General features: G+C 46.4%; 1 protein-coding gene across 1 annotated transcript in view; it reads left to right on the top strand.

The window, feature by feature from the left end:
- Positions 1 to 19,878, top strand: part of LOC102824337 (chromosome unknown open reading frame, human C1orf94) — a 53,714-nt gene that overhangs the window by 21,363 nt on the left and 12,473 nt on the right. The window contains exons 2-4 of the mRNA XM_006862125.1: positions 5,851 to 6,527; positions 10,297 to 10,557; positions 11,620 to 11,792. Coding sequence (XP_006862187.1) covers positions 5,851 to 6,527; positions 10,297 to 10,557; positions 11,620 to 11,792 — 1,111 coding nt within the window. The remainder of the gene's footprint in view (positions 1 to 5,850; positions 6,528 to 10,296; positions 10,558 to 11,619; positions 11,793 to 19,878) is intronic.

Raw genomic sequence — 19,878 nt, 5'->3', positions numbered from 1 at the left:
AACCAAGAGGTTGGACCCTCGTGCCCAAGCACTTTTCAAGTTGCTATTTGCTATGGTATCTAGATGTGAGGGAGCTACTAGAAGGTGTGATAAAATGGAGTCTATTCCTGCAGTCAGTCCACCATCTGCCTATTGGGACTGATGGTGGGACTTGAATGAGAGTTTTGCATGTACCGTGCTTAGCATAGTTATTTAACACTCGATGAATGCTAACCTTTATTATGATATGATTTAGTAAGATGCGAGGCTCTAAGATCTGGTCACCATTAGGTGGTGAGGATTTGCACCCAGTTTCTGCCCCACTTCTAGGCTATGTTGCTCAACTTCATCCATGCAGAGAAGTTAGACTCTCACCCTAAGCCATGAAATGAGGTCAGTCTGTGTATGGACGTTAAAGCCCTTCTCTTCCTTTGCTTTCTGCTGAGCCGTATTGCCTGGGCATCGGGCCTGGGTACTGTGTTTGTCATCGGTCTGAAATGACAGAGCTGGAAGAAAATATTTGTTTTGGTGTCTTTCTCCAGCACTAACAATTTTCTGCTTGCATTTTTCTGTTGTTTGGCTCCGATGAATAGCAGTTTTCATCTTTGCTCTGTGTTATCATGTACACAGAGCTGCTGTCGGGGAGCTAACAGCATGCTTGCTTAGTCATTATTCTGGGAAGGGGTGCCAGCCAGTCAATAGCCCTATTTTTATATGACTCTGTACACCGCAAATGCAGAAATAATGCACAGCATACACGTCCAGAGTCACCATCCAACACCTATCGTTTCTGGGGGGCAGTGAAGCAGAGGTGGCAACGTCGGGAGCACAGTACCAATTCAGACTTGCTTCCTTTGTCAGGAGCCTGGAGCTGAGTTCACCTCCCTGAATGATTCACTGTGATGGCGTCTGGGAGAGATTTTATGGTTTTTACCAACCTGAAGGAGAAAGCAAATAGCATGGGATTGGTGCCAGGACCAGCACTTCTTAGGAAGGGAGGACAAGAGGCAGATTGCAGGGATTGCAGGCAGGCAGCTTGACACTGCACCCTGGCATTACAGTTGTGGGGAACATTAAACCCCAAGGTGATCATTGAGAGTCAGTGCTGGTTCTGTGTGGGGTCTGCCTGCAGAACTGCCTTGTGGGGAGGATGGAGGTGCTAGGACTAGGTCAGGCAGGATGGCTAGCAGGGATGCCCAACCAGACGTGTGGAAAATGAGGTGGGTGGACCAACAGGTTGCAACCTGTGGAAGGTGTCAGACAGTCCTAGGACAGGAAATGAGTAAGACTGGGCAGGAGGAAAGCCAAGAGCTCCAAGACATGCAGAAGGGGAAATGCAAGTGAGTTTGTTCATTAACTTATTGGACAGATATTTACTGAGCTAGGAGTTATGTGCCTAGCACTGTTCTACATTTGTAGACCTTTGTGTTGAACAAGATACCATCCCTGCCCACCTGAAATACATATTATTGAGGGAGATATTGTTGTTATGTGCCGTAGAGTCCGTTTCAACTCCTTGCGACCCTGTATAGACTTTATCAATAAGAGAATCTAAGATAGTGATAAATACCACAAAGAAAACACATATTAATGGAGTACTGTGTGCCTAGTAAAGGGTAAGGTGGCAGGAAAGATAATTTTTAAAAATTGGCAGAGAGGAAGATTTTGACAAAAAACTAGAACTTCTGAATGATGACCCAAAGCCAGCTATGGGAAAATCTAGAGGTAGAGCATCCCAACTAGGAGGAAGGGGAAATGCAAAGGCCGTGGGGTTGGAAGGAACTGAGTGGGCATTTCAAGGAATGGAAGTATAGCTAAAAACCAGTTGTGGCTGGATCATGCTGAACAAAGGGCCAGACAAAGAGGGAGAGGGAGTTGGACCCATCTGTGTAGTGCCCTGTAGGTCCTGGAAGAGTTTGGATTTACCCTATCTGTGATGAGAAACTACATGAGGGCTAGAAGTGGGGGAATGATTTGATCTGAGTTCTGTGAGAGTCCCAGCTCTGTGGGCGTGTGGTTTTAGAACAAATCAGAGTGAATCTTGTTTTTTGGAGGGTAGAGGGGGTTGGGGTAGGAGAGACACCTGATCAGGGAACATCTAAATACATTGTGGCTCTTGATCACAAGGAGGTATTTGACAAAGGCTCTCATGGAGAACGGGAAGTGGGATGATGGTCCCTGGATTGATTTATTCCTCCAGTGTTGATCCAGGATTACTGTCAGACTGGGAGGAGGGTCTCTGGCAGTGTCTCCAGGGCTCTGCCCTGGTCTCTCTCCTGTTCAACATTTCTATCTGCAAATTGGCAGAAGACCCAGAAGACATGCTCATCAGATATTCAGCTGATGCTGAGCTGTCAGGGACAGCTAATGCCACGGATGATGGGATCAAGATTCATAGGGATGATTCTCCACCGGCTAGAGTGATGGGATGAGGGCAGCATTATCTGTGATTGCATTCAGATTGGGGAGCAAAGCCAGCTAGAGAGCAACTCAGAGCTGGAGAGAAGTTAACAAAGGCAGCCTGTCCTACCTGCCCCTTTACTTTCTCTCTAGCAAAGTCTCTTACAGGGTCACTTTCTCATCTGTACAGTGGGTGACACTGTCTATTGTATGGAGAATATTCAATGTAAGGAAGCCTGGCTGCCCCGTCATGGATTCATAACAGAAGCACATGTAGTAAGAGTTTGCAGAGACTGGTCCAAGGGAAAGGTGGATACCCTTGTACTTTTAGGGGTCCACATAGGGACAGGGTCGGGGGTTGCTGTTCTTGACATTGTGCCTCTTCTGAGAATGTTGGCTTTGACCCCTATGGTATATCCAGAAGAAAATGATCCAGAAGAAAAGGATGGGGAGAGGTCTGGAAAACACATCCCACGAGACCCAGTGGGAAACAAGGGTAAGTTCTGAATGGAGAAAAGGAGACAGTTACGACTGGGGGTGGGGGGCGGGGAGGGGACACATGTTTTCTCACACACCAAAAGGGCTGTAGTTGGGGCAGGGAGAAGACATTCATCATTGCCTTGGAAGGAAGGCACTCTAGTGCCAAGGAGTGGAAGCTTGGAGAGGCTTACAGGGGTTCATGGTAAAGAAGCTTTAAGCATAGAGGATTGTTGTTGTTGTTAAGTGCCGTTGAGTCAGTTCTGACTCATAGCGACCCTGTATAGGGTTTTCGAGGAAGAGCAGCTGGTGAGTTTGAACCATGGACCTTGTGGTTCAAACTGACCTTGCAGTCCAGTGCTTATCCTATGGTTCTACACCAGGACTCCAGCACGGAGAGTTGTTGTTGTTGAGTGCCCCGACCCATAGTGACCCTGTATAGGGTTTCCGAGGAGCAGCTGGTGAGCTTGAACCACCAACCTTGCAGTTCAAATGGCTTTGCAGTCTGGCACATTAACCCACAGCGCCATACCATTGGATTAATTATACTATGGGTGTTTATTGAAGGCTGGCTTGTACTGTGGTGCACAATTTAGATAATCCTCACTCTGTAACTTTCTGAGGTAGGTTTGCTCTTCATTTGACAGATTAGAAGGCAGCTACTGGGCGGCAGGAAAGCGTGGTAACTCAATACAATAAGTACAGGACTGTGAACCATAAGGTCTGTAGTTTGAACCCACCAGCCACTCCACAAGAGAAAGATAAGGCTTTCTGCTCCCGTGAAGATTTAAAGCCTCAGAAACCTACACAGGGCTCATATGAGTTGGAACAAACTCGATGGGCAGAGCTGGGATTCTCACTCAGCTCCAGGTGACCAAAGCTCCAGCTTGTCCCTCTTTTGCCAACCTGGCTCCCAAGTGGGAGAGAGGTAGGAGTGTCCTTTCCTCTCAGCTGGTAAAAAGTGACCATTCCACAGACTTTGGGTTGGTTGGTTTGTTTTTCTGTATAGGGCCCTCAGGAGGAGCTGTGGTAGCGTAGTGGATTATGACCCGGGTGGCTGAATGAAAGGTCAGCAGTTCTTATCTACCTACCAGGCAGTCTGTGGGACAAAGATAAGGCTTCTGCTCCCATAAAGATGCACAGCCTCGGAAACCCTATTGTTGCTGTCGTTAAGTGCCCTCGAGTTGTTTCCAACTCATAGCAACCCTGTATAGGGTTTCCTAGGAGAGGCTGGTAACCTTTCAGCTCAAATGGACCTTGCAGTCCAGCGCATTAACCCACAGTGCCACACCAGAACTTCCTTGGAATCCTTATACCGGGTCATTATGGGTCGGAACCAACTGGGTGGCGCCACCACCACCAGGGACCTCAGAGTCCTACAGGTATTAGAGGCACAGACAGAAGTATATAGTGAACCGCTATGTACCTACCACCCAGCTTTGTTGTTTTTGTTGTTAAATGCTGGCGAATCAGTTCCAAGGAGTGACTGGGGGGTTTGAACCACTGACCTTGTGATTAGCAGTCCAGTGTTCACCCTACAGCATCACATCAGGACTCCATCACCCAACTTTAGCAATGATCAACGTATGACTAGTTATGTTTTGTACACTAATTCTTCTCCCATCTCCCCTTTCTCCCTACTGGATACATTTTAAAGCAGATCCAGGCATAATTTTGTCTGTATACACTTCAATTTGATTCTCCAAGAGGAGATGTTGTTGTTGTTAAGTACCATGGAATTGGTTCTAACTCATAGTGACCCTTCACAGGGTTTCCAAGGCTACAAATCTTTATGGGAGCAGAGAACCTCATCATTTTCCCATGGTACGGCTAGTAGTTTCGAACTGCCGACCTTGAGGTTAGCAGCCCGATTCGTAACCACCACCCTATCAGAGCTCTTTTATAGGGCTTTTAAAATATGTATATATGTCTCTCTCTCTCTCTCTCTCTCTCTCTCTATATATATATATATATATATATATATATATTTTTTTTTTTTTTTTAAGTATAACCACAATACCATTATCACAACTTAAAAATTGACCTGATTATAGGGGAATCTTTCAGAAAAGTGATTTGGTCTATATCTTGCTTTGTAAGATAGTTTTTGGGGGCAGGAGCAAAACTGGTTCTTCAGATGCCTGGTTTCTGTGACTTAGGGTTCACCTGTTCCCTTTGAGGATGATGAAGAGGTGGGAGAGGAAGAATAGAGGGGCAACCTTAAACTTAGGACCATGGATTAGCAACCTCTTTATTATGATTGTTCCCGGGTGCACAGCAGTGAGTTGGGCCTATTTACAGACGTGAGTCTAGACGTGGGAAGGAGGTAAAGAGAAAGGGAATGGAAGAGAGGGCAGGGAAGAAAGAGAGAAGACAGAGGATGGAAGGATAGAGAAAAAAAGTAGGAAATGGCCTTACCTCATGCACAGCCTTGAAGACTCTCAGGAGCATGCCAGGACCAGCCATGATCACAGTGAAGATCATAGTCAAGTTCTACGGAGGATGTCCTATGTGCATGGGCACCTCACCACATTCCAACCCCTACCCCATGAGTGGGTGCTATGTGACACAGAAGACCCCGAGGCTCCAGGGTCTGCCAGGAGGCAGGCAGTGGGGGAGTCTGCTTTTACCTGACATTAATTTCTGCCCTCAAGCATGTCATCCTGGTGAGATTACATGCAGGGCTGAAACCAAGGCCCAGTGAAGTGGTGACTTGCCTCAGTTCACCCAGCAAGAGGTAGTATTGGGAGAGAAGCCAGTGTCCCAGTTCTCAGACTGTACAATTTGCACAACAGCCACTGGTGGCCTGCAGAAACTTCTTGGGAATCTACTACTTGTTCATACATCTCTTTTAAGAAAGCAATCCTTTCTCTTACCTGGAAAAGTGTTTTCTTGCAGATGTACTTTCATCGTCTTTCCCTGGGACCTGTGCCTTACTGCAGAGCAAGCCCTTGGCAAATGGGTCCTAAAAATGTCTTTCTGATCTGTTTACAGAGCAAAGGAACTCAGTAGCAGCAAAGATGAGATCTCCTTGCTGGTGGAGCAGGAGTTCCTGAGCCTCGCCAAAGAGAACCTCATCTTGGTCAGAGAGAGCTCAGCTGAGTTGGAGGCACTTGGTGGCTCACCTGAGGGGAAGAGAGAGCCAACACCCTGCATTTTGGGCCCTTCTCTGGCAGCAGACAGCACCGAGCTCCCAGGACTCTCCATCATCCCCAGCGACAAGTTTCTGGAACGGAAGGTGACCATGTCTGTAATTGGCAGCCGACAGAACTGCGACTCAGCCATGTCTACGGTCACAGGCATCCTGCGCTCTGCCAAGGTCAAGAGTGCTAAGGGGACAGAAGATGGGGGTCACAGTCTGGGTACCTCCAACTCAGAGATCAGCAAGCTTCTAGCCCAGTTCCCTCTGAAGCCCATGGAAAAGAAGACCTCTGACAACAAGATGGTTCTAGAGGAGACGAGGGTCATCAAAGACTTCCTGCAGAACAGCATGTTCAGTGGTACTGGACCCAGGGAGCCAACAGGGCTGGGACCATTTCTGCTGTTGCCACCCCCACCTCTTCTTGCACCCCTGGATAAGCTCCCTGATCAGAAGAGGCAGCTCCCAGTGTTTGCCAAGATCTGTTCTAAACCCGAGGCAAACCCCATGACGGAGGAGCACCATTTGATGGGTGAGTGTGGCTGGGAGCAGGCAGAGAGAGCAAGCCTGCCAAGAAGCTCATCAGAACTGTGTTGTTTATTGTTAAGTCGGTTCAAACCCATAGTGACCCTATGTAGGGTTTCCAAGGAGCAACTGGTGAGTTTGAACCACTGACCTTGCAGTTGAGTGCTTATCCTACAGCGCCACACCAATGCTGTGTTGTTGTTGTTTAGTGCCATCGAGTCAGTTCTGACCCATAGCGATCCTGTATAGGGTTTCCAGGAAGCAGCTGGTGAGCTTGAACTGCCAATCTTACAGTGTGGCGCATTAATCCACAGCACCACACCAGGACTTCACACAAGGGCTGTAGCAAGTTCTTAAGACACCTTTTAACGAATTAGGAATAGGTGATCCCTCAGGTGGGCACAACCCTGGTGCATGGGTTGACAGGCTGTGTGCAACCCTCACGTGCTTCCTCTCTCGATGTCCACAGGGGGCAGTTTGAATGAGCAAACATGGAGAAGAAAGATAGATACCATTTGGGAGCTGGCTCCTTTTTTGAATTCTCCAGCTAGCTAGAGGGTATTGAAAGAAAGGTTTCACCCAGCTGGGTCCAGAGGGAAGGTGCAGCCAGAGCATTGAAGCCTGAGTTGTTGTTGTTATGTGCCGTGGAGTCGGTTCCGACTCATAGCAACCCTGTAACAGGGTTTCCGAGGCTGTAAATCTTTACGGGAGCAGAAAGCCTCATCTTTCTCCTGCGGAACAGCTGGTAGTTTCGAACTGCTTTCCCTGAGGTTCATAGCCCGATTCGTAACCACTACGCTACCAGAGTTCCATGAAATAGGAGAGACCTTTTCCTGGTAACTGGGATTATTTAGCTTCCAGTGGGGACCCATGGAGACACCTGCTCTGGTAATGAGGCCTGGCCATCAGTGCTTAGGACCGGGCCATGGATGACTAGACTTTCCAGGAGCATTTCAATCTGTTGGCTCTGGGATCTGTTCCCTGGTACACTTAGAAAAGTACCTTCCCGTCCCATAATTGAGGACTTCATTCTCCCCGGTAAGTCCAGTCATCTCCCACATTTCTCCCACTCCATTCTCAGGATTCTGCATTTTGTGGTGACTCTGACTGTTCTGATGGGTAGTTTGGAGGAAGACTCTGGCAGGGACATTTGCCTACAGGCATCAGTCAATGTAGGGTATTGTAGGACAGAGCATACCCACCGTCACCCAAACAGAGAGATGTTTGTACTGGGGAAGGTCCAAATCCATTTCTCCAAGTAAATAGGAACACAGTTCTATGTTACAGAACATGCTGAAGCATTGTGGGAAGGCCAAGGAATTAGAACTATGCATAGGAAGCTAGTCTCTGGGTTTTGGACAATCTCGAGGGGTCTTTGGGGAAGATGAGCTGTGGGCATGAGAGGACTGAGCCCTGCCTGGAGGGGAGGGGACTTTCCTCAAGAAGGACATGTGGGTCTGTCTGATTGACTGCTGCGTTTGAGGCAGTCTTACCTTCCCTACCATGTGTGTGTATTGGTGTGTGTGGACAAGTGTGGACAAAGGTGTGCCAAAGACAACTTTGCAAGTTTGAGTGTCTTTGTTAGAGGAAACTGCAAGTAAGGGTACATCTGAATGTGTGTGTGTGTGTGTATACATGTTTGTGCATGCGTCTGTCTGGTGTGTGTATGGCTGTGTGCTGATGGTTGTCTGAAGAGGGTGCTTTGTAAATGAGTGAGCAAGCAAAGCTGTTTGAGGCAACTGTCGATGTGTGTGAGAGAATCTCTGCAGGTGTGTGGGTCTCTGGAGAGCTGGCTATTATTAGTGAGTATTGTTAGTTCAGCACACTGGCTGGGGGCTAAACTCAGCAACCAGAGACACTCTTGGAAAAGACTCTAGGGACACATTTTGCTAAAAATGCCATTTTCTCCTAAACTGGCTCAAGCTGGTGCACTCTTCCCTTTGCTGAGATGGTACTAGGAGGGTAGGTCCAGTCCCACTCAGACCTCACCCCAAGGCCCACAGTCTACACCCAGCAGGTAACACCAGGGCACAGGTCCCCTGATTGGGTTATTGTGTGTCTAGTAGGGTACACAGCCTTCCAATGGAGCAGCCCAGATCCTAGCCAAGCTCCGTGGAGACCTTCAAGGATCACCAGGCTGGGCACAGAGTGAAGGGAACTGGGGTGGGCAGAGCCATGCCTTCAAAAAACAACATGCACACACACAAGAACATACAGATAGGGAAGATAATGCGACACACGGGTGCCTATCTGTCCAACCAAGCTGCTAAGTTTGGTTGGACAGATTGGCACCCGCGTGTCCTTCTTGAGGAACGAAATGGGAGGAAAGTCCCCATCCATCCAGGTAGGGCTCAATCCTCTCATTCCCAAAGTTCATCTTCTCCAAAGAGCCCTCTGGTCTGTCCAGAACCCAGAGTCTAGCTTCCTGTCCCTGGCTCTAATTCCTTGGCCTTCCTGCCATGCTCCAGAATGTTCTCTCGGATAACTTTGATTTTTTTTCTATATAAATATACCCCCAAATGCACACTTAACTTTGTTTCAAGAAAGAGTTTCATTACTAAATAGAAGTTATTGTTGTTGTTGTTAAGTACCGTCAAGTCGATTCCGACCCTGTATAGGGTTTCCAAGGAGAAGCTGGTGAGCTCGAACCGCTGACCTTACAGTTCAAACGACTTCACAGTCTGACGCCTTAGCCCACAATGTGGAAACCACTGATATGGAGGATCCCACGACTGCCCAGATAAGGTCTTTGTGCTGGGGAAATGCTAGATGCACTTGCAGAGAGACCTGGGTCAACAACCATACCTGTCACTCTCCTACACTCTGGTCATATCTAGTAACCACACAATAGTTCTTTCAGACCTCCATGCCTTTGCCCATAGTTACCCTGTCTTCCTTCCTCATGCCCCAGCTTGGAAGGCCTTGCTGAAACCCCACTTCCTCCTGGGAGCCCTCTGGCCCTCTCAGAAAGTAGTCTCAGCCAACCGCTTTTCCTACTGTGTCCCTCTGTCACCTCACAATCCCCATCTGCTTTGTCCCAGAGCTATTTCTAGTATGTCTATCTCTTCCTCTGGTTGTGAGCTCCTGCAGAGAAGAGTCTGACTCTGACTCATCACAGTGTCCCCAGCCCTCAGGTCAGGGCCCTGGCATCGAAGAGTGAGCATGAATGAACACCGGCTGAATGGTCTATGACAATGAGACATAGGAGAGCCCATGACAAGAGGCACAACTGTGTGGCTCTGACCATGAGTTCTATAGGAATGTGTGCCTTTCCCACTAACCCACAGATTCCCTGAAGGCAAGATCTGTGTTCAAATCATCTTTGTATTGCCAGTGTCCAGCACAGGGCTTCTTGCTATTTAGTGATGGATGGTTGGGAGGGAGAGAGGGAGTGAGGGAGCTATGAAGGGAGGGAGAAAGTAAGGAAATTTGGATGGAAGAAAGCAATGATGGAGGGAGGACAGCATGGATGGATGAGTGAATGATGGAAGAAGAAAGAATGGACAGATGGTTCAATGGATGGTGGTTGATTGGACCACAGAATGCATGAATGTATGAAAGGTAAAGACCGGAATGAGCAGTGGGCAGGGAAGGCTTCAGGGAGGAGACTGGGTTTGAATTTGGTTGGGAGGAGGGGGAGAGGAATGAGTCCCCCAGAGTGTCCTGAGTCTCAGGAGTGTCCTTTGGAGGACCCTCTACTTAGCTCACAAGAAGATGGTCCTCACATCCAGCACTTGGCTTCTCCAGCACACTGACTCAGTTTCCTCCTGCTCTAGAACGGAACCCTAGCACCAAAGAGCCGACCAAGGGTCGAGAGAGCCTCTTCCTCAGTCAGTGGCCCCAGAGCCGGAAGGATAGCTGTGCTGAGGAAGGGTGTAGTGATCCCGTGGGCACCATGTCCGTGGCCCTGCCACCCAAGAAGCCTGCCTGGTCAGCAGAAAAGAACCTGCTCTATGAGTTCCTTGGGGCCACCAAGAACCCCAGTGGGCAGCTGAGGCTTCGCAGCAAAGTGGAGATGGATGCACTGGAGCTGAAACGTAAGCTGGCCGTACCCAGGGAGTATCTGCAGTGAAAGGGAGCCCAGCATCTCTCATAGACCCCAAAGTGGCTGTATCAGTGAGGGGATGTGTCATCTAAGAACAAGTCACTGTCTTTCTCTGGGCATCAGATTTTAAGCCTACAAAATGGGGAAATGACTTCCTGCCAATGTTTCTTATTGGGAATACAATAACTAGGTAAATCCAGTTGGCTTTCAGGGTCACGTGGACATTATTCATGGTCAGTTTTGCATAGAGTCTTTCCTAATCCAGCGTATATCATAATCTATCAAATTGCCAAAGAAAAGTCCGTAGTTTTAGATTACTTTTAGAGTGAGATTCTTCCTTGTCCTTCTATAAGCGACTGTTTCAGCCAAACTTCCTTTCCCAAAAAAGATTCCAATGGTCGGGGGAGAGGAGACTGAGGACCCTGTTTCTTGTTGTGGTCATAGGACAATTGTATGGAGGGAGAGATTCCAGGATTCATATCCTAAAACAACTCAACCAAACTTCATTCATTCAGACAAATTTGGACTCATGTCAAGCTGAGTTATATAATGTTTTAAAGGGTTATTAAAAAATACTATTTCCGTATAGATACAACAGCCTGTGCAAGTTTTGCAGCATTGCCAAGTGTATGTCCTTAGGGGGTCTGCTTTAATAATTTGATAAGAATGAATTCCAGTGGCATAGCAATTGTTTGTCTAAAACTTGATTTTTCTCAAACACTTGAAAGAATTTGGTTTGTAAATAGGGGAAATATAGTCCTAGCAATATGGTTTATTGCTTTCCTTCTCTAAACTGCCTCCTTCATTAAAGAATGATGGGAAAAGAAGCTCTAAACCAGACCATATCGGGATTTTCACACATTCCAAACTAGCAAAGGAGAACTAATGATGTTTCCCCATAGTTGGATATTCACCAGAACCTTGAAGAACCATCTTGGAGTGTAAGAAACCTGATCTCTAAGAGAACATTAATCCCTAGGTAGTTGTGCTGAGAGCATCCAGCTCATTCCCAGCCCCAGCAGCTGAGCGATTTCACCTCTCCTGTGACTTGCAGTTAACCCACCTGTAACAGTGGCAGACAAGAACAGCAAGTACACAGGGAATGTGTTCACCCCACGCTTTGCCACAGCTTTGACCTCAGCAGCCCTGAACCAGCCACTCTGGCTCAACCTGAACTACCCACCTCCGCCAATGTTCACAAATCACTCCGCCTTCCCACAGTATCAGGTGAGCACATGGGTATGGGCCCAGCTCCTCATGTGACTGTTCACGCCGGGTCTGACCTTGGAGGAGAGGTAGCTTTCAGAGAGCCCATATTTCATAAAGAGACCTTTTGACATCCCTTGAACCCATCCTTACATTCCAGAAGCTTCACTGGAATGACGGTAAGTAGCTATTGACTTGTCAGTTCTTTGTTTCTTTGTGGCCGTGTAAGACCAGCCATTTGGTACATATATCATGGACACGTATGTATACTTATATGCATATCCATATGCAGGGAGGTTTCAAAAAGTTTGTGGAAAAATCCATTGTTATTTTTTTTTAAACTTTTTATTGTGAATTGAGTGAAGGTTTACTAACGAGATCATCAGCTTTACAGTCAACAAATCGTACATGGTGTTTCCTCTTACAGATTGCAGTCCCCTCCATTGCCTCCCTGTGGTTCCGATTTCCCTTCCACCCACCTTCCCATGCCTTATCAACTTTGTCCTTAGGTACATGTTGCCCCTTTGAACCTGTATGATTGACCGTCCCATCATTCATAGTGAGCATACCTTACTAGCGTTTTTGTGACCCCATATAACTATCTGCTGCTTGGCTGAAAGTTGGGCCACAAGGGTGAGTTCTTTTCCAGATCTGAAGAGTGGTCGAAGGCCAGTCTCAGGTTCCTCCAATCTCTTTTTGACCAGTAAGCTTGGTCTCTTATTTTTTTAATAATTTTGAGTTTTGTTCTATATATTCTGCCACTATCTCTGGTACCCTCTAATGTGATTCCTTTTAGAGCAGTTGGTAGTGGTGGCCGGGCATCTTCTAGTTCTTCTGGTCTCAGAGTCGTGGACACTGATGTTCACCTGCTCCATTGGTCCATTGGACTAGTTGATTCCAAGTCTCTTCAATTCTAATCATGCTTTCTTCCATACATGGAGACACCAATAGCTGCACTTTTCATGGCCTCTCATGAGCTTTTAATATCCCAGACAATACTCGCCAAAGTGAGATGTAGAACATTGTCTTTGTGGACTGTGTTGTGTCAGTTGACCGTGGTGTCCCCTAAGGTTATGGTCCTGAGCTCCCAGGCCCAGCTACTCATGACCTTTTCAGCACTGCTAAGCTGGAGTCCTGGTATGGCACTGTGGGTTAATGCTCCAGACTGTGAAGCTGTTTGAACTGCAAGGTCAGCAGTTCAAGCTCACCAGCTGCTCCTCAGAAACCCTATACAGGGTCACTGTAGTTGGAACTGACTCGACAGCACTTAACAACAACAATAACAAGCTACATTTGAGAAGTCTTTGATTGGACCAGTTACGGTGGCTTGGCACATATTTTTGGTGTTGGGCTCATAGCTAAAAGGAAATGTGACCAGACACAAAGAGATGATGAACCATTTGTAGTGGGGTTAAAAACTTTGCTCACAGAACTTATTTATGCAGGGAAAATGTAGTTACTTTCTTTGTCTATTTTACTTAATATCCCTTAAGAGCTCCTGCCCACTGGGTAGAAGAAGGGAGAAATCAAATAAATGTCCACTCTGGTTTAAACCTTAGTCCAATCCAATAACTTAAATAGCCCCTCTGGTAATGCCCAATTTGTCCAGGAAAGATGCTTGGTATCTAAGAGTTTTCAATCTTCTGTTCCCTTACTTGGCGCCTCTCCAGCATAGGATGCCGTATATTAGGATAGGATAAGAATTCACACAAATCTGTGAGCCCAGTTCCTTGGGAATCCTCTGTCTCAAGCTGGTCAGTTAATGCCTGGAGAAGGCGACTAGAAATATATGCCTGACATTTGGCTTGTCCTGCCTCCATATCTCTCCCCCTTCCCTGACCCCTCTAGTCCTATGATGGTTCATTTTCTCTGTTAGCTTGTCTTGTCTATGGTTCCTAATTGTTTGGCCAAATGATATTCTAGTTGCTGTCATGGAGTCATTATGTGTGTTTAAATTAATTGACCATGGGCAGAGGAAATTACTTTCCGTAATGCAATGTAATGTAATATAATCACTTTCCATAATACAGTCTGATGTATTATAATCAACCAGTCCATGGAGGCTGAACCAGTGTAGGGTGAATCTTAAACCTAATCACTTGTGAGTGATAAAAAGGCCGCAATAGATACAGACAAACACATATAAGAGAAAACAGATGCCCCATTAGGATAGTCTACAAACCAAGACACGCCAAAGAACATTTGGGGCTCCCAACAAGGAAGAATTAACTTGACCAAGACCCTGATTTAAATGTGTAGCCTCCGGAGCTATAAGAAAATACATTTCTATTCATTAAAGCCACTTACCTGTGGGATTTGTGTTTCAGCAGCATTAGGTGGCTGAGACAGGTCCCCACTTCATGTGTTTGGTGTCAGCTGCCCTACATGTCAGCTCTGTCTTCGCTAGTCCATGGGAGGACTCTGAGCTGGTCTACCAAGCTTGGTTCCTTAAACTGGAATTCGATGACTTTGGTGAAGTCTCTCTTTTTTCCCCTTGAGTTGTGTCTCCAAGCCTTTTTGCTTGTTTGTGCACCCTCTGTGTCCCTCAGGACAGATAGCCCTCATGTCCCACGGTGGAGGTGAGTGGTTGAAATGAAATCTCAGTATATTACCCTTACATAGGAGTTCTGATGGTGCTGTAAGATACACACTAGTCTTCTATCCACAAGATGGGCAGTTCAAACCCACCAGAAACTCTGTAAGAGAAAAAGGAGGCTTTCTGTTCCCATAAAGATTTACAGCTTCAGAAACTCTGTACAGCATGGGTGGGCGAGGTCTTGAAATCATTTGGTCTGGTACTTGCCAAAGCAACCGCAGTTCCAGCCATCACATTGTTGTTATTGTTGTTAAATGCCATTGAGTTGGTTTCTGTATAGGGTTTCTGAGAAAACGCAGCTGGTGAACTTGCACCACTGACTTTATGGTTCAAACTGACCTTGCAGTCCAGCACATTAACCCGCAGTGCCACCAGAGTTGAGTTCATTAAATGTTTGACCAAATATAGCAAGCTAATTTTTAAGCTGACCATTTTGTATGGCCCCCAAATAATGTTATAAATTTTGGCAGAAAAAAAGTTCCCCTCCCCTGCTGTACAGGGTGGCTGTGAGTCAAAACCAATTCGATGGCTCCTAATGACAACAGCCTTAACCTTTGAGAAGTGTATTGTTCATTTACTCACGGCATCCCTGACTCCTCTGTCGTCCTTCCACCTGTATATTTTTGTGCTTGCTCATTCAAGGATCAGTCATTTGCCTTCTCTCTAATTTACCCATTTTTCTTTATTTACACATTCATTTAAGCAATTAAAAGTATTTTTTTCTACTATAGGTCAAGCATTGTGCTAAGAGGGAGGTTTCCAAAGTGACTGTCAAGCTCAGGATCTAATGCGGGGTTGACCAGTGGGCATACTGTGTGCCTCTGTGTCTATCTCCTCAGACTGCTGTAACAAAGCCCCACAGACTGAAATGCCTCACAGCCGGAAGCCACAAGGTCACCTCAGGGAAGGGGCAGTGATGATAGCTGCCCAATGTTCCGAGAGAGAAATTGTTCCATGACTTTGGTAGCTCCCAGCATCCTTGGCGTCCTTTGGCTTGCACCTGCATCTGCCTTCATCTTCACTTGGCTGTCCTTCCTGTTTTTCTGTCTCTGTGTCTCCTTTCTTGTCTAATCCAAACACTCAGTTTGGATTAGGACCCTTAAACATCTCCTTATGTCAACTGATAACATCATCAAAGACCCTGTTCCCAAACAAGGTCCCATCCATAGGCCCAGGGGTTAGGAATTTCACCTGCCTTTTGGGGGATACAATTCAGTCCATACTAGCCTTCCCCTCTGAAACAGAAACAATTATATAATTCTGTTTAGTATAAACCTTTTTAAAAGCACCCACAAAGCTCCCATGCAAAGCTAATTTGCAGTGGTTTGCTTTATAAGGGGGAACTAATATCTCTTTGTAATGTTAATTTCTTCTGACACCACTTTTTGGAGTGACTTACATTCGGACTTAGCATTTTCCGAGCATGAAGGTGCCCTGTCTTTGTGATGCCAGCATTGACATTGCAGAGCTGACTCCCACGTTCCCCATCTGTGGGCAGAGTGGTCGAGGCCTGATATAATGCATTTAGGCACCAAATGGGCCCCGCTGACCTCTGCTGTTCAATGAGTTGATCTTCCCAGGGGACTGCAAAGGACAACTTAAATTACCTTCTCTAGCTTCTCATGACCTCAGGACAGCATCCAGTTTTAAGACCAAGAAAGATGGCAGATTTTGGAACTTGTAGACTTGGGTTTGAAAGAATCATGCTGCTTCCAGGCTGTGTGACCTTGGGCAAGTGCTTACAGTGCTCCGAGCCTTGATTTCCTCACTTATAAAATGTTGTTAGCTACCCTGAGCCAGCTCTGACTCATGTTCAACTGAATGAGACAGTCCTGTGCCAACTTCGCGACTGTTGGTATGCCCCAGCTTTTGGTTGTGGTTAGTGTGTATTCTGAGTGCCTTCCTGTTCAACTTCTAACACTATATCGGATAATTTTCTGTTGCAATCTGTAGGGTTTTCATAGGCTAGTTTCCAAAAGTAGATCACCAAGCCTTTCTTCCTGGTCTGTCTTAATCTGGAAGCTTTGCCGAAATCTGTCCACCTGGGGACCTTGCTGGTATTTGAAATACTAGTGTCATAACTTTCAGCATTACAGCAACATATGACTCACTACAATTGGACGAAGTGACAGACCAGTCAGTGATGGGTTTGTAAAGTGAGCTAAGAATCACTGTGTTGGCAGCAGCAGTGTAAAGTTGAGTCTCTTGTAAGGGTTGAAGGAATCAATGGGTGGAGAAGGGCTGTGTAACATATTGCGTATCATACAGGTGTTGATTTCTGGTATTATTTAGTCACAAGCTTCTTAGGAAATGTCAGAGTGTACCACAGACCTTCAGGCTGAGAAGACAAAGAAGTCGTCCTTGCGTGGTGTTAGGAATATAGATGAGGCCCCCAATCCAGTTTGCTCCAAATGACACAGAGATGTGGAAGACACACACAGTCTTCAGCATTGAGGAGTTTCCAGGCTCTTGGGCTGCTCAGCATCGAAGAACTCTGCTCCCAATTTGGGAAGGAGGGTGTGTGGGAAGAGGCCGTGGCTGCAAGCAAAGAAGAATGAATGTTTATTTACCTTTGCTTGTGATTTTACGGAACTGCAATTCTAACAACTAGAAATGCTCTTAAAACCACTTGGTGCTGCTCATATTGATAAGTATGAAGGTTTCCTTCTTTGGGAACTCCACCCCCTGACTGAGCCAGGGTGAGAGCTTTTTGTGCCCCACAGATTCTGGGGGCAGGCCTGGCACACGCAGGATGGGTTGACGGAGGCTGGTGTTCTTTGAGTGGGGAAGTTGAGTGTGGAAAGCAGAGTTGGGTGCCTGTGGGGACTCGGGGAGAGCTGAGAGGGGATGGGAGAGAGAAGGACAGCCTGGTAGTTTGCTGAGCTCCAATGGAGGGCTAGAACAGGCTGCCCTGTCGGTTTGATTTCTCTATCCAGGTTCAGGCCAAGGCTGGTGTCTCCGGGACCAGGCTGTGGTCATGGTGGTGGTGAGGCTGCCCTGGGCTGCAGGGCTTGGAGCAGAGGGACAGACCTCCTAGTTTCTGGAGAGAAGTTGTCAGAAGACATAGTGGGCATGGTAGACGGAAGACAGAAATGTCTGGAATGCTAAGTACATGGAAACAGAGGAAAGGGTGAGCACTCTAATGACCTGGAAGATGGTGGGTCTGGTGGAGCCTGGAGACATTGGTGTGGACCCCTCTCAGTGAGTCCAGAACCTTTTACAAAGATTCCATGGGTTTTGAAGATTTTGGGTGATGCCACTGGTTAAGTTATACATGGCTACTTACTGAAAGGTTAGCAGTTTGAATTCACGCAGAGGTACCTCAGAGGAAAGGCTTGGCGAGCTCCTTCTGAACACTTATGGAACACAGTTCTACGCTGACTCACACGGGGTCATCATGCGTTGAAATGGATGCTGTGGCAACTTGTTTGGTTTGGGTCACATGGGCCAGAGAGAACAGAGTGTCATCTGTCATCAGTTTGGTTCTTGGTACCAGCTGAGCACAGATTGGTGGCAGTATTTTGGGTCCTGGAACTACCCTGGGCTGAGCCACTTTTTATGGGGGGTGGGGGGGCTCTGGATTGTCAGGCAGAGAGGCCTGAGGTGGACCCTTCTCACACATGGCAGAACTGAATTATGTCACATTTGTGTGTGTTTATGTGTATGCACGTGCAAGAGCGCCCCAGGGCCACCCTGGACAGAGATGTGAATAAAATTTCCAATTCCCATTTGACTGAGCTGCCAATTGGCCTTTCCAAGTGAGGGGGCAGCGAGAGATGATAAAAATACCTAAAAAGCCTAACATTATCAAGTCCTTACCGTGTATGTGTGCATGTGTGTTTTATGTTTTTATTGTGCATTGAGAGAAAGTTTACAGATCATCAATTCTACATTCAACAAATCACACACTTTATGTCATTACAATGGTTATAATCCCCTCCATGTACTATCATTTAAAAGTATTTCTCTCTATTCATTTTAGCTCTTTTTTTTAAAAAAAAAAATACTCAGGCATATATAATAATTTACACCACCAAACGGCGCATTCTGTATATCTGCCTCCTGGCGGCCAGCTCTCAGTCCCTCTCTTTCCATGAATCTAGAGTCCTCAACTACTCCCTCTCTCCATGTCCTCATCTCTGCCTCCATCTCTGGTGTCACTGCTTCTCTGGAAAAGGTCCAGAATTCTGCTTGTGCTCTTCTCCCTTGATGGTCCTAGGGTCCTCTATTTCTGGACTGTAAGATTAACTACTCCTCCGTTTTTGTTAGAAAACTTCTACCTTTACAATTGTGACTGTCGCAATTAGTCATGATAACAATTACTCACTGTTGAATCATAAGAATCTTATCCCCATCTCCTTTCACCAGACCCATCTAGACAAAGTGAAAACTATTCAGTGGGGACTCTGTCATCCCTCACACACTCTTAAACTTAACTCCCTCTTGAAACCTTGTAAGCCAGTCACTTCCTGCCTTTTTCAACCCCTCATTTTAGGTAGCCAATGTCTAAGTTGCCAGTCCCTATCTACCCTGTATACAGAGGGGCTAGCATTGATGCTTGATGTGAAGATTCCTTCCCTCTCTGTTGATATTTTGAACTACTCCAGCCATGAGTATAGGTCAAGTTCATCAAATTGTAGCAATTTACCCTCGTTTTCTTTATCAAAAGCTTTCTATGTTGTTTTTTTAAGCAGGGTGTATTCTTAAACAAGCAAAATCCCATTGTTTTTTGATATTGCTGACCACGAAATTCCCCAGGTACAATGGAGAAAGAGCTAGAGAACTGATGGGCTATGCTCTTTTATTTTTTTAATGTTTTATTGTGAATTATGTGATAGTTTACATGGGAGAACATTAGTTTTACATTCACCCTATCGTATATTGTTTCATTGCCATGTTTACAGTCCCCTCCATGCATCATCAACCAACCAAAGTGTATACCCTGCAAGCCTGGTTCATCAACACACAGCCCCTCTCCGTCTCTGGGTCTAGAGTCCCCGCTGCTCCATATTAACACATCATCTTCTCTGCTTCCATCTCTGGTGTCACTGCTTCTCTGGGTAGGGTCTTGCACTCCACTCCTCTCCCTTGATGGTTCCAGGGACATCGGCTCCTAGACTGCAAAATCAATCACTCCTCTCCTTTTGCTACAAAACGTCTACCTTTACATTTCCAGCCTTCACAATCAGTCCTGATAACAATTATTCACTCTTGTATCACAAGGGACCGATCTCCATCTCCTTTCATTAGCTCTGCCTAGACAGATTGGATACAACTCAGTGGAGATTCTACCTTCCTCCAGGCCCTCTGGATGTAGGCTCCCTCTTGAAAGCTTGTAAGCTAGTCACTTCTTGCCTTTGTAGCCCCCCGCCCCCCATTTTGGGTAGCCAATGTCCAAGTTGCCCATCCCTGTCTACTCTGTGTATGGAGGGGGTGGGGATGATTCTCGCTTCCATAGGTGTAGGTCAAGTTCATCAAATTAGATTACTCTTTCTTTCTTCTTCTAGTTGA

Source organism: Chrysochloris asiatica, unplaced genomic scaffold (assembly GCF_000296735.1).
Source record: "Chrysochloris asiatica unplaced genomic scaffold, ChrAsi1.0 scaffold00047, whole genome shotgun sequence".
Lineage (NCBI taxonomy): Eukaryota > Metazoa > Chordata > Mammalia > Afrosoricida > Chrysochloridae > Chrysochloris > Chrysochloris asiatica.
The sequence above is the reverse complement of the archived record's forward strand: the minus strand, read 5'-3'. Positions and strand labels throughout refer to the sequence as shown.